The sequence below is a fragment of the Bos indicus x Bos taurus genome, chromosome 16 (assembly GCF_003369695.1).
Source record: "Bos indicus x Bos taurus breed Angus x Brahman F1 hybrid chromosome 16, Bos_hybrid_MaternalHap_v2.0, whole genome shotgun sequence".
Lineage (NCBI taxonomy): Eukaryota > Metazoa > Chordata > Mammalia > Artiodactyla > Bovidae > Bos > Bos indicus x Bos taurus.
The window spans coordinates 49148151-49162102 of record NC_040091.1 but is presented as its reverse complement, the minus strand read 5'-3'; the positions used below and the strand labels follow the sequence as shown (position 1 = coordinate 49162102).

Genomic DNA, 13952 nt, shown 5'->3' with positions numbered 1-13952 from the left:
GGTGAGTCTAGCTGAAGCCCTTGCACGGAGCCCGGGTATTTTGTTGGCCAACAGAGAAAGCAGGCAAGGTAGGACTTGACTATCACTCAAGCTGGGCTGGTTCCTCCTGTCTGACCCGGGGATGGTGGGGCTCCCAGTACCCTGACTTCAGGGTTCTGAGCAGGAGGCTTGGGAAATGCCTCCTGGGAGGGGAGGGGAAGGCGGAGATGCAGGGCTGGGAATGTAAACAGCATGCCGAGGAGACCTATATGCGTTTCGGGCCGGGCCCTCTGAAGGAGCCTGGGTCCTTTTTCGTGCTGTACTTGACTGTGTAAATATTTTTCTTAGGAGTAAAGAGAGAGTCTCCATTCATTGGGTAGGATCTCACTTGAAAGAACTGAGAAGTATCTGTTTAGCCATAAAAGCGAAAAACAGTGTCCAAGGCGCCTTTCAAAAAAATCATTTCTGTAGCTCAAACACAGCCAAGTGGAGTTTTTTTTTTTTTTTTTTTTACTTTTTTTTTTTAATGCAAAAAATAAATAAATATGACCCGCTCCCAGTTGAGAGCTCAAGAGTTTGTGTCAACACCGTTGGAGCCTTTACTCTGGGAGCCAGAGCGGGCTGGCCGGTGACTAACTGCCCTGACGGTTCCTGGGGGTGCAGCCAGCAGGACACCACCCAGGCCACACCGCCGAGGGGGTGGCGGGGGGGCTCCTGCGAGCTTCTGCTGGAGTTCAGGTGTGACTCTGGTCGGAAGGGTCAGCGTGTGGCTCCCTTCCACCCAACACACAGCAGCCTCCCAGCCCGTTCCTCTGGATTCAGGAAGCTGGACTTGGACGTGGCCGCCAGCACCCCAGCAGTTCTTTGACCTTTGCCCTGTCACTCTAACTCCCAAGATTCTGTCTCCTATCTCTAAAGCCGGGATAACCCCAGCTTGCGCCCAGATGGGGCTACCATGAGCAGGACGGGCGAGCCGCCTTGGAGGCGCCCGGGAAGCAGCCCCCCCAGAACCCCCACCCAAGGCTCCCAGAAGGACTGCCTGCACTGTCCTCCGGTCACCGCTACAGCCCAGCGCCGGCCACTGCGGCATTTACACCAGGGAATGTGGCCATCATGGTAGGACCTGGACTTGGACTTGGTCAGAAAACTCAGCCTGAGAATTGTTCTTGAAAAAGCTCGTCTTCCCAGGAAGGGAGGATGCACACATGAGGCTGTGGGTGTTCTTTACAGGGATTAAGATGAGCTGAAAACCGGGCGGTTTGATAGATTCTGATCAGCAGTTCATTGGGTCCATTTGAGGGCACTGCTTAGTTGGTTGGGGCTGGTGGTCACCAGCTTCGGTCTTGACCTGTCTGCCCGGAATGTGTCCCCGAGTCTCCTAGAAGGTGGCAGAGTGAGGCTCAGGGCCAGGCCAGCATGGGAGGGGGCTCCTTCCATCAACCCCTGGGGCCCCCGCCCCGCCTCCCAGCCTTGGGCAATGACCTGCACAGACGGCCCTAGCCCAGCCCACAGAGGCCCCTTCAAGGGCAGGGGCCTTGTAATCAACTTTTAGCCACTTCTAGACACAAATACTCCTCTTTGGGTAGGCAGAAATGTGGCTTTAGCATTGGACAGAGAGGAACAGGGTAGAGAAGCCTGGGCTTCAAAGCCAAGAGGAAGAGGTCAATACGTGAGAACACTTGATGACCTCTTGGACCACAGGCCGGACTAGAGGCGGGGGCACTTCATCTGCTGCTCTCTGGTTTTCGAAGCCACGTGTTCAGAGCTCCATCTGGGTTTCCTCCTGTTTGTACGTTTTCAGATCCTGTAATAACAGACTATTTCGAAGGGAGAGAAACCTTCTGGGATTCGTTTGTGACACCGAGCAGAAAGCCTAGCCCCCTCAGGGGACACGCCAGAACTCCAGAGCTGTGAGCATATGGATGTCTGTGTATGTGTGTCTCCTCTGGGCTGACTTTTCGGAGAACAGAGGCTATTTATTTTAAGAGTCAAAAAAAGATGCTTTGAGCAACCCCACTTAGCTCAGTCCTGGCACCGAGACCCTTGAGAGGAGCAAATGCTCCAGGTCAAACCTCACTTTTTGGCTAAACTGCTTAATCAAAACACACCTAATACTTCTGCTGGTGCAGAGACGGGCTTGAGAGCAGAGACCACCACTGCCAACAGCCGGCTGGCCAGCAGTGCCTGTGCCGAGGGCTCGGCAAGCAAAATAAAGAGGGTTTTCAGCAAAGCAGCGGACTTGGCAGCAAGAAGGCTGGGACAGAGGCTCCAGAAGTGGTGCGGGGGGCAGACTTTCACGCGAGGTCAGCGAGTCAGTGAAGAGCAGGGGTGATGGTGGTCACACCTGCCAAGGTGGCCGTCACATCAGGGGGAGCGGGAGGCAGAGAGAAGTTGCTGGGACAGGATGGTCCTGGGACCCACTCAGATCTCCTGGCAGGAGGAAGACTTCCTCTGTATGGGAGTGTCGGCCAGCTTGGGGTTAACGCCCCCAGCTCTCTCTGCATCTCACGGTTGGATGGGGCTCCATTCTGCCACTGAAGCACCCCAAGCTGGGCCTGTCCAAGGGGAGCCCAGGGCCAGGCTCCAAGGAGCAGTAGAGAAACCCTCATCTGCCTGGTCCCACCGGCCTGGCCCTGCACTGAGAGCCTCCTCTGTCCGGTCCCTCTTGCTCCACATGTTGCTGGCATCTTGACCTTCAGGGATGGTACCATTGGAACACCCACTTCTGTCCCCCCAGCCTGGAGTTTTGCCACCAGCACAGGCCTTCAAGCCATGGGCAGGAACCGCTCTGAACACTCTTGTCTCCCAAAAGCAGCCTCCAGTTTCCAGCTGCCCCCCAAATCAATAGCGACTGTGGCAGTGCCCGGCTGAGAAGTACAGCTCCTCAGTGTCCCCAGGACAGTGGCCTGGTGGTCAGCATGCTTGGTGGGTGTCTCTGCAGGAGGTCCCCAAGGCCCCTTTCCTGGGAGGGGTCACAGCAGCAAGTCAACGAGGAGTGGCATCACCAGGTCTTCAGGCTCGGGCTCCTCCATGGCGGGCTTTGGGTGGGGACCTGCTTTGTCCTTCACAAGGGGACAGGACCCGGGAAGGGGAGTCGCTCAGATGGGTGGCCCCTTCTGCAGTTTTGTCCTGGGCCCTGGAGACTGTGAGGCTTAGAAAAATTAACACACAGTGTTTCTTCGTCTGATTCAAGCCACCCTGTCATAAGGGGCAAGTGGATGAACCGCAGGACTCGGGGCCCATGCTGGGACCTTCAGTTCTGCCTGATGCTGACAAGGGTCTCCAGGTGGGGTGCAGGCCTGAGAAACCTGGAGGAGGAGACTGGTCCATCTCCTTCCCTGGGGAGCACGGCCTCTTCCTGGACAACACAGGCTCTCCTGGGACCCAGGTGGTCTGCCTCTCTCCTCCTGCCCTAGGGCTGCCTGGGCTCCAGCCACCCTTCTTGGCTCTGAATTTGGGAGTGAAAAGCAGACAGACAAGAGGACTGCCTCACTGGCCCGTCTGCTGGCAGAGCTTAGCCCCCAGGGCTGAAGCTAGCTCGTCTCCCCCGGGGCCTGTCCACCCGGGTCCAGTAGGGCCTGAGCACCTAGGTACCTGACCTCTCGCTGGCCCTTCTGGAGAGACTTTCCCGGTGTGTTCGTGTCTGCCTCTTCTGCCTCATTCTGTTTTCACTCCTAGTTGCATTCCAAACCACAATTTCAGAATCTATTAAAAGAAACATAAAATCCCCAATTGGTTAGAATTCTCAACATTTAAAAATATGACTTATTGTTATTACAGCTGAGTCTGGGCAGGTCTGCCAGCATTTGGAACGAAGCGTCTTGGTCCTCTGACCTGACCTGCATGGGCACTGGCGGGCACTCTGCTCCGAGCTTATCATTCAGGAAGCAATGGTGTCATTATAAGGGGAGGGGGAACAAAACCCCTGGGTTTGACCCCATTTCTCTTCTTATTCTCCAAATATTGGTTTCCATCTTGGTTTCTATTCTCATGGAAACGACATCACAAATTTATATACGTGTTTGTGCAGAGTACTTGTGATCCAAAAGGGAAAATCCCATTGATGCTGCTAATTTGTCAGTTTGCATAGCTTAGAAAGGGCTCTGGGACTTGTCACTGAAACATCACCCTCTGGAGTGGAACTGGGTGGTTTTGAGGCGGAGATGCCAGCCAGGCAAAATGCTACAGCTCTTCAGAGCTGAGCCAAGGAAAGCTCCAAGTCGAAGCCGTTGGGTGGAAGAACGACCCAGGGTGGCTGGCACTTTCCTCGACGCCCCAAGCCCATGTCCATGGGCGGGATGGTGGTGGGAGGAGGGAAGACTTCCTGCTGCTGCCACTGCCCACTCCTGGGGTAGGGGCTCACCCCAAGAAACAAGGAAGGAGCCCCTTACCCATTTCAAGCACCACAGTGCCCCTAACCACACGTGCAGTCTGTACCCAGTGAGCTCCACAGCGTGGCTGAGCTCCACAATGTGGCTCCTCCCTGTGATCTGGGCGGACCCCTGTTCTCTTATTATGGAGAAGCCACCCTCCCTACCCCTATTATTTCAGAGCTCGCTTGCTCTGCCTGCATGTGTATAGCCCACTGTAGTTCGAGGACTGGGCTCGGTTGGAAACTAACAACCCTTTTCCAAATTGTTTTGCAGCAAATGCTGACGGATGCGGAGGTGTCATCGCAGGAGGGCTGCATCCAAAAGGTAGGCAAGCTGGTTCCGCGCCATCTCCCCTCCCATCAAGCCTGCACCCCGTCGAGCCTGCGCTCTGGTTGAGCCCGAGCTCCCGAGTGCGAGGCCATCTTCTCCCCTCCCGTCGAGCCTGTGTCCCGTCGAGCCTGCGTCCCGTCAAGCCTGCGCTCTGGTTGAGGCCGAGCTCCCGAGTGCGAGGCCGTCTGCGGTCAGGCGAGCACATGATTCCCCAGGGATCAAGACGGATGCTGGTTTTCATGGTGCAGCAGGTAGCAGCTCGCTTCACAGAACCAACCTGGTTCCCAGAACCAAGGCGAGCCCCGTACACGTGGGAATGCTTTGGGCCAGTCAGTCGCGTAGAAATGAAATAAATATAGATTGTGTTTATTTAAATATCTTCACTGGATACTCACATGAAAAGAATATAGAGAAGAAAAGCACAATTGGCTGCAGATTCAACAAAGCCTTTCGTTGTACTCAGTCTCCGAAGATGGCTCAGGCACCGTGTTGAGTAAGCAAAGTCAGGCGACAGAAAAAGTGTCAATGTGGGCTTTATCCCCCGGTGATGGGTAACAGCCGGTTGACAAACACGAGATCTGAAAGGCCCAGAGAGTGGGCCAGGCCCAGGAAAACACCCCCCACAACACACACACACAGAGGGAAGTACGCACCCACAGGCAGGCACATTCCTGTATGTGCATGCTAGGCAGACAGCAGAGGGGAGGGGTGCAGAAATCACCCCAAAACCCAGAAGCCATTTGTCAGCTGGAGTTCAACATCTAGAGAATTTGGGCCATCCATGCATAAGTATATACATGTACACACACACATCCACACAGAAAGACACATGCACACACACACAAACACATAGACACACACTTGTACAGACACAGACATGCATACAATACACAGACACACAAACACACAGATATAAATACATGTGGTAGCTGATGCAGTCTTTGGGTTTTCCAGTAGCATTAAAATAGCCTTTTCTCTCCTGGCATCTTGACTTCAAAGCATTGTACAGACCAAGCTGAGAGAGTCCATCTTCTCAGGGTACCCAGACCGCGTCAGGAAGCACAGCGTGGGCATCTGGGGCGATGGGTCAGCACAAGGCTATCCAGCTGCTGTCAGGGGCTGTTTTCTTAGTTTCAGAATCGCCGAGCTATGCTCATGAGGTGCTGTCCCCTCTCCCAGGAGGATCGAAAAACACTGCCTGAGCATACATTCCTGTCATCATGAAAAGTCCTCTTTGGGTCTGGAAGTGACAAGAAAGCAATTTGCTGGTTCCGCCGATCTCTGTGACTTTCTTCCTGTGTCTGGCTGGCTGGTTAGGGTCGGGGCAACTGGGGGACCCGCCATCCTGGGGGACTGAGCCCTAAGAGCTGAGGCCTTCCCTTTTCACCAGGGTCAACCCCAGAGACATTGATTTCAGAGAAAAACCATGTGATGGGGGATGTGGTCTGACCCTGCAGTGACCTCTGGCAGGGGTGACCTCTTGCAGGGGTGACCTTCGGCCTCATTTGTCTCCATAAGCGCGTCTGTGTCTGGCCCAGGGGGCAAATGTCTGAGCAGAGCTGGGACAGAGTGTCCTCTCCCTGTTCACTGCCCCGGGCCCTGAAGCCTCTCTTCCTGGAAATGCATCCGCAGGCCCCAAAGTGAATCCCGGCCGTGTCCCTCTTCCTCCTCCACCCCCCACCCCGACCCTGGGAGTGAACTCTGTTTTCTTAAAGGAGGAGGTGGCCAGAGCAATTTGAGCAGCTTCCTTGTGCCTTTCACAGCGTTTCAGAGAATTGAGGTGCTTCTACCCCCACGCAGAGGAACCATAGTCAGCTCCTCTCTCAACTACTAAAAGGAACATGGAACTTTCATCTTCCCCGCTAAGAAGGAGCTCACACAGGGCGGGAGGTGAGAGATGGGTCAGGCAGTTGTCCGGCCTGGGGGCAAGCTTCAAGGCAGAAGGTCAAAAGGTGGGGTCTAAGGTTAAGGTCATGAGGAGGAAGGGATGCATCCTCTATCCCCTGAGGTGGTGCTGTCTCCAATGTGGCCTCTCCTTTTTACAAACAGTGGAGGGCAGGCCTTGGATACTGTGGCCCAGACGTCCTTCCGAGAGCTCCACATGGAGTGGGCACAAGCACCCTCCAGCCAGGGACCCACTCACAACTGCCCAGCTTGGCACAGCCTCCCTTCATATGCAGACCTTTGTAAGGCCCGTCGGAAGGGTGCCCACGGAACCAGACCAGACGCCCATGGCAGCTACAGCAGCTGGGAGGGGCCAGTGCCGGGCAGCAGAGCCGAAGGGGCCAGGCCGTGGTTGCTCTGAGAGCCGCTCTCCCATCCCCAGCCCCTGAGGCTCCATCCTAAGGCTTTGTCCACCTCTCCGGATACCCCTGCCCTCACAGAGAAGTGCTCCTCTGAATCCCCGGACTCTCCCATCCTCACACTAAACTTAGTGCGAGGCATTTGGGGCATCAAGTGTGATGGGGTGGGTGCCCTCGGTCACGTTGGTCGATGATTGAAACCTTAACTTGGCATCTGGAGCCATTTGGTTACTTCCCAGAGAGGGAGGGAGGGGAAGAGGTGCTGAGAGAGACTCAGGTGCAAAGGCAGCTGGGGTACTGCAGCGGGGGCCGGAGGACAGTCAGTGTGGCCTTCTCTTGACCTTCTTCCCAAATGGAAGGTCACAGCTGTGTCCCTTACAGCTTTGGAGACGCACACGTGCTTGTTACATGAGAGGACCGTACATGCCTCAGTGCGCTAAGGATTAATTTAGGTATTCCTTGGTGATAGGAGATAGACCCCATTTATCAGTCTTATAGTTTAGGATTTTGGTGTCTGGCTGAACAGGGCCTCTCCTCCTCCAAAGACACACACATCTGGGGGCGTTAAGGTCCTCCAGGGAAGCGCTGAGGCTATGCAGCCTCGGGTTGGTCAGCTGACACCTTTGAGCATCACTTATTCCAACTTCAGGATTCACTGAATCACACTTTCTGCTCTTTATCAGCATCATGGAACCCCATATACTGTAGCCTGCCAGGCTTCTCTGTCCATGGGATTCTCCAGGCAAGAACACTGGAGTGGGTAGCCATTCCCTTCACCAGGGGATCTTCCTGACTCAGGGATCAAACCCAGGTTTCCCGCGTTGCAGGCAGATTCTTTACTGTCTGTCTGAGCCACCAGGGAAACCCTCAGTGAAATGTAACTAAGGCTATTAATTCAATCAGTGGCTTGACACAAGAGATGCAGAAAGGGTGATGTTTTGTAGGAAGTGGTGGTTATCAATTCTTGGTATTAAAGAACCAGGATGCTGAAGAGGCTGTGGACTCTACCTGTCAGAGTTTACAGAGGACAAAATCCAGGCCCAGGGAGGCTGGTGGTGCCTATATCCGCAGGGGAGGCGGGATTTGAACCCAGGATCTCTGGTGCAGAGCTGGGCTCACATTGGAGAGATAGCGGCTACAGCCTGGGAGCTGGCACCAGGCTTGGCCCCGCCCTGAGAACCCTCCTGCGCCCCTCCCTCAGGTCGCCTCCATCCCCAACCTGTCCTGGTCTCTTGTGTTCCTCTGTCCCCCAGTCCCTCTTGTGGTCCCCTGTGGTGCCACCAATCCCTCTGCATTCCTCCCCCACCTCCACCCTGCCTCCTATCTTCACATTCTTGCATCCTCCTTCCACTGCCCACTGGTTCCCTGCATCCCCTCCTCCTGTGTGCAGCACGCCCAAGTGCTCCTGCTCCATCGGGTGCTCGGCTGCCCCACACTCATCCCAGGTGTGCGTTCCGGATGCTCACGCACTTCCCTCCAAAAGTCACTTTGGCTGCAGGTCCAGCAGCATCGCCTTTTCTAGCCTCAGGCCGGGACCTCTGGGACCGCTGGCTGCAGCCGACTCTATTTAGTCTCTGTTTACTTAGAGGGAAAGCCCGGGGCTCCTGGAGAGCAAACATCTGCGGGAGATAATCTAGGAGCTGTCCATCCATCACTGGGGGCGCCTGGCTCCCTGGAGAGCCTGCCAGAGCCTGGAATAAAAAGGCCGGGCGAAGAGGCTTTGGGGACAAATAAAGAGCTGTGTTAAGGGCCCGCTGAAAATGGATGGAAGACATTATTAAGACTCAATGGCCGTCTTATCAAAATCCAATAGGATAGACATTTGGCAAAAGGCTTAAATTTATTCTTTGACTTTCTGGAGGGCTTGAATTTATCCGTTAACAAGAGTGTAGTCCACCCGGGGAGATGGTATCAGCTGAAAGAATTTTGATTCAATCTCTTTGGTGATATGAAAGGGGGAAACACAAGGCCCCCAGTGGCCACCCCATTGTCTCGCTTTATCTTGTTTTCTTTGACCGTCTTGAAAAGGAAGGACGTGTTAATACAGTACAACAAGCAGAAAATGCAGAGGGAAATGACCTTTTTCTTTTTGTGTTTTCTTCTCCCCCGCTTCTCTACCCACACTGCCCCCCTGCCTCTCCAAAATAGATAAATGAATCAGGAATTCGCATCCATGGGGGTGAGGTCTGAACCAGGACAGGTGCATCTCCAGAGGTACTGCAGTTTGGAGTCACCTCAGCCAGCGAGCTGGGCCGGGGATGGGGAGCTCGAGGCTTGGAGGGAAAGTCAAAAATAAATTGAGCTAATAAAGCCTGCTGTTGGAGTGGGACTGTGATGAGTCCATAAATCTCTCCCTGTTATTCCGCACAAAATGCTACAGGTCATAAAAGTCATCCGATAGCCCAGCCTGGCGTTCTCCAATAGGGTGATTGATTGATAATTGCGATAATTCCCGAAATGATTGTTTGGACGTGAGGACCTTGGCCTGTCCCGCTGGGCTGTTGTACGTGTGTGTTTTCTACAACCTGGCCCAGGTGAAAAGCCTCCGGTAATGGGCATCCCGAGGTCTCCTGGGCCCCTCCCCGGGGAACCTGGGGACTAATAAAGATGACCAGGAGCCAGAAGACCAGGCAGGTGGGAGTGGAGATGGACAGGCAGCTGCCAAGTGTCTTGTGCAGCAATTAGTTGAGAAGGCTGCACATCCCAGGTCTCAGCCAGGCTGCCACCGGGCTGTGCCTTGGGGGTTTGTGTCCAGCACACCAACTATCCAGGTTTTTGTGGTCTGTGACCCTCTATGTGGTTTATTTCCTTTGCGTTGTTTTTCCCCTGGAGGAAACTGAGGTATTTTCCAGGTGGCTAGAGGGCGAGGAAGGCAAGCGGGGAGGGAAGGATCGTGACTGGAACAAGAGATGGGGAGACCAGTCAGCCCCGAGTCTCCAGGACAGGGGGTTGGGGAGCATGTGTCCCGGTCAGCCGGTCTTACTGGGACCAGAGCAAGCTAGACTGTCCCTGTTAGCCTTTGCCTGTGCCAGCGAGGTTACTTTTAGAAATCCTTTCTTTTCCTCTTTACCAGGCCCCCCCCAATCCCCCCACCCTTACCCCCCACCCCCGACCCCAGGCCGCAACACCTAGGAGCCACCCAGGTGCTAGAATTCAATCGCTATTTATGCAAGTTCTTCCTGAAAAAAATTCCAGCGAAGTCCCAAGCCCTAAGTGGCCTGGGCTCACAATTAATAATTTGCATGTGGGATCAGTTATGTCTTTATGAAATCAAAGTGTGTTTAGCTGCCACGGAGACAGCTCCGAGTTGATTTTGATAATCTCGGGTTGAATAGACTCACTTCGTTCCAGCAAAGCCTCGGACAAAGGCTGGACAGTGGCTGAAAGCCCTTCGGAGACAGGCCTCCTTTTCCTTTGTCGGGGGGCTGCTGATAAAAGGGCCGGGAGTCCATTAATTCAGTGAATGAACATATAGTAAAGTCAGTCCCCTCTTGAGAACAATAATGTTGAGGTCAGCTTCGGTTGCCATGGAAACTAAGTACTCCTAAGAAGTTTGCATCCTTGATTTTGCTGAATCAAAGGCTGCAGAGTGGAGAGGTGTAATGGGGCCAAGACGCAGAAAGTCGGAAAGCCCCGCCCCCACTGGTCCCCTTCCCGCGAAGGCGGCTCCGGGCTGGTGGCCTTGGGGACCCTCAGCCACTGGGGACCAGCCCCAGGTCTGGCTCTTGGCCCTCCCCTGGCCCCTCCTGGAGGCCTCTTTTTTTCACCACTGTAGAGGCTTATCTGAAGAGGCCCTTAGGCATGACTCTGGTGCCCGGGGCAGGGCAGAAAATCTAGCCTGAGGGAGGGGCCACAACCTGAAAGCCTCCACCTCAGTGGCCCCGATGGACTCTGCTCTCTGGCCACCTCACAGCACCTGAACTTGGCCTCTGGCGGGGGGTGGCGGGGGGTAGGGAATGGCGGGTGGTGCTGTGGCCCCTTCCCACCCGGAGCAGATAAGGGTGATTAATGGGCCAACAGCAGTAGGGAGGTGGAGGCTGAGTTACAGGCTGGTCTAGGCTGGGTGAGGATGTTATAAACGTGAGTTTTTGTATTCTGTCCCCCCAACAGCTGGGCTGATTTTACTTACCCTTTCCCCCAATGGGTACCTGAAAGCAGCTTAAACCATCAGGTCAAGCTGGGAAGAGATGCAGGTATTATATTTTCTTCACAGTAGTTTACTACCTGCTGCGGACCTGCGTTTCTGAGGAATGCTTCATCTTAGCTGGACTGGCCCTCGGCTTGGGGGGCAGGGTCTCAGGCGGAGAGAGGGGAAGTTGTTCAGACAGACCCACTCTACCCTGAGGACCTTGCCTGGGGTCGGGGGAGGAATGAGAGGCTCGTGTTTCTTCTTTTTTGCTGCTGAGAAAGCACGGAACCCGATTTTCTCTCTTCTACTGAAGTAGCCCTTGTCAAACCTGCCGCAAGGCTTCTGGACTGCAGCTTGGGATGGAGGTCCTGGAGGAGGGAGGTGGGCATGAGTGGCCCAGAGCCCAGCAGGCAGAAGCCCCTCCTTGGGAGCTGGTGACATGAGGATTCCTTTCTGTGGTCAGGCCCTTCCCTCACCCTGCTGACACTCTGCTCAAACCTCAAAGCAAGACAGATAAAGTGTCACTGATTTCAAAGGGCAAATTCAGAACTTGAAAATGGGCTTTACCCGCCAAGTAGACAAAGGCCCCTCTCCTTCTCACTGGAGACCTGGGAAGGCTGGGCTGGATCCGTCACACTCGAACCTGGCTCTGCCCTGGATGCTATAACCCTAGGCCTTGAACTTCTGCATTTCTGTTTCCTCCTCTGTAAATGGGGAGATGATAATCACAGTCTCTAGCGCCCTGCGCAGCCTGGGTATTGAGAAGATAGCGAACGGGCAGAGCTCTGGGCAGAGCCAGGCCTGCTGAATGGACAGTGGGGCCTGTGGCCATTGTGGCTGGCATGGGACAAGGGGCCATTCGGCCCTGGATGGCCCCAGCTGGGGCACCAGGGGGCTGGGCCCCATAGCAGACACCTGCCTCTGAGATGGTGACAGCACCACCTGCAGCAGGTCAGAGGTCTCTTTGCTCCCCTGGGAACCACACTGGCATCTTGGGGTATCCTGGAGGCCCTGCCGGACAGCCTGGGGAAAGGTGGCTGGGAGGGGTGGGCTCTGCTGGTAGCGGGCGATGAAGAGGATTTACTGTCCACATTACCGGCTTTATACGAGCCAGATGGTGGTGTCGATAACTCCATCATGTTCAGGTGGGTGCAATGGTGAGTTAATTAAATCGTGCCGTGCTATTAGGAGAGAAAAATATATCAGTGCAAGGCCTGCTCAGCGTCTTCTGCTTTGAAGGCAGACACATGTGTGCCCATGGCCGTTGCTGGCTCCAGGACGTGTCCTCTGCCTGCGGCACCAGGAAGCCTCCAGCCTCACCTTTGCTCCACAGACCCGCCGGCAGCTCATCAGTGCACTTGTTATCGGTCTGAGTGTAAGGTTGACTTCTGGTTTTACACACACTGACTGTCAAGATGGCCTGTCCCTCTCCAGGGTAAAGGGTGGCGGGTGGGTGCTGTGAACCCCGGGCCCCGCCTATGGCTGGTTGCCTTGAGCTGTGAGTCACTTCTCCCTGGGCTGTGGGCAGAGCACCCGGGCCTCCGGGGAGGGCCAGTTTCCTGAGGTCCTCTTGTGCCTCTGATGGTGTCGCTGTGAAGGTCTCTGGGCCTGTGGGCACGTGTTCCAGGCAGGCCCCTGGGCGGCCCCCAGGCCGAAGAGGCTTCCCTTTCTTCTCTTGGCCCAGGACTTAGCCAGGCGAGGAGGGCCTCGTCCTCCCACAGGGGTGGCGTGTGGGGGTCTCTGAGGCTCACTTGGCAGGTGGTAACTCTGGGGAAGGCTGTGTCCTACCCCCCACCCCCGACCCCCCCACCACCCTGAGAAGCCGCCTGCTGCCACAGGCCTGGGGATGTGGCAGGTCCACCGACCTCTCAGTTCACCACCACTCATGACTTCTGTGAGATGCGATGCTGACTCCCTGCGTATGGGTGTCACAGGTGTGTGAGGCTCAGGTGTGTGTGAGGCACAGGTGTGTGTGAGGCACAGGTGTGGGGTTGTGTCACAGGTGTGTGTATGAGGCACAGGTATGAGGCATAGGTGTGTGTGGCACAGGTGTGTGAGTTCAGATGTGAGAAGCACAGGCGCAGGTGAGGCACAGGTGTGGGGTTGTGTCATAGGTGTGTGTGTGAGACACAGGTTTGTGTGGCACAGGTGGCTGAGGGACAGGTGGGTGCCCGGGGGGAGGGTCCTGTGGGGCTGGTCAGCACCTAGTCCTGAGCCCACAGGCTGTGCCCCGCTCCCTCAGCAGCTTCTGGGCTCATGTTGCCTTATGCTGTGTTGGGGGTTCGGGATGGGTGTTGGGGAAGAAGGACAGCAGACATGTGAGAGGGAAAGTGGAACTGGAACCTCGCTTGCCCCTAGCAAGGCTGCCCCTCCCACCGCAAGCCCTGGGACTTGGGCGCTGCCGCTGTTCTGACCGCTGCCGCGGTCCCTGTTGCCAGCCTGCCGGCTCTTTACGCACACCCACTCCTCTAGCCCAGCCCCCCAGGTACTATTGCTCCCACTTCACTGTGCAGAAGACTAAGCTGCAGACAGTATGTCAGCTGTCTGAGGCCACAGGATTCAGTGGGGAAGACAGGGGTTTCCCAGGGTCAGCTACATGACCCCAAAGCAGGTATCCCCGAGTCTCATGTTATACTGGGTATTGCCCTCCAGATGTGAAGACACAGCTCATCTAGACACACCTTCAGGAATTGGGTTTGGATAAATATAAGTGAAGGGCTTCCCTCATAGCTCAGTTGGTAAAGAATCTGCCTGAAATGCAGGAGAGCTGGGTTTGATCCCTGGCTTGGGAAGATACCCTGGAGAAGGAAACAGCAACCCACTCCAGTATTCTTGCCT

At 55.3% G+C, this 13952-nt stretch overlaps 1 protein-coding gene across 3 annotated transcripts in view; it reads left to right on the top strand.

The window, feature by feature from the left end:
* The window catches only part of PRDM16 (PR/SET domain 16), a 340933-nt gene that overhangs the window by 156124 nt on the left and 170857 nt on the right, over positions 1-13952 (top strand). For all 3 annotated transcript variants that reach the window (XM_027565121.1, XM_027565122.1, XM_027565120.1), the window contains exon 3: positions 4626-4676. In XM_027565121.1, coding sequence (XP_027420922.1) covers positions 4626-4676 — 51 coding nt within the window. The remainder of the gene's footprint in view (positions 1-4625; positions 4677-13952) is intronic.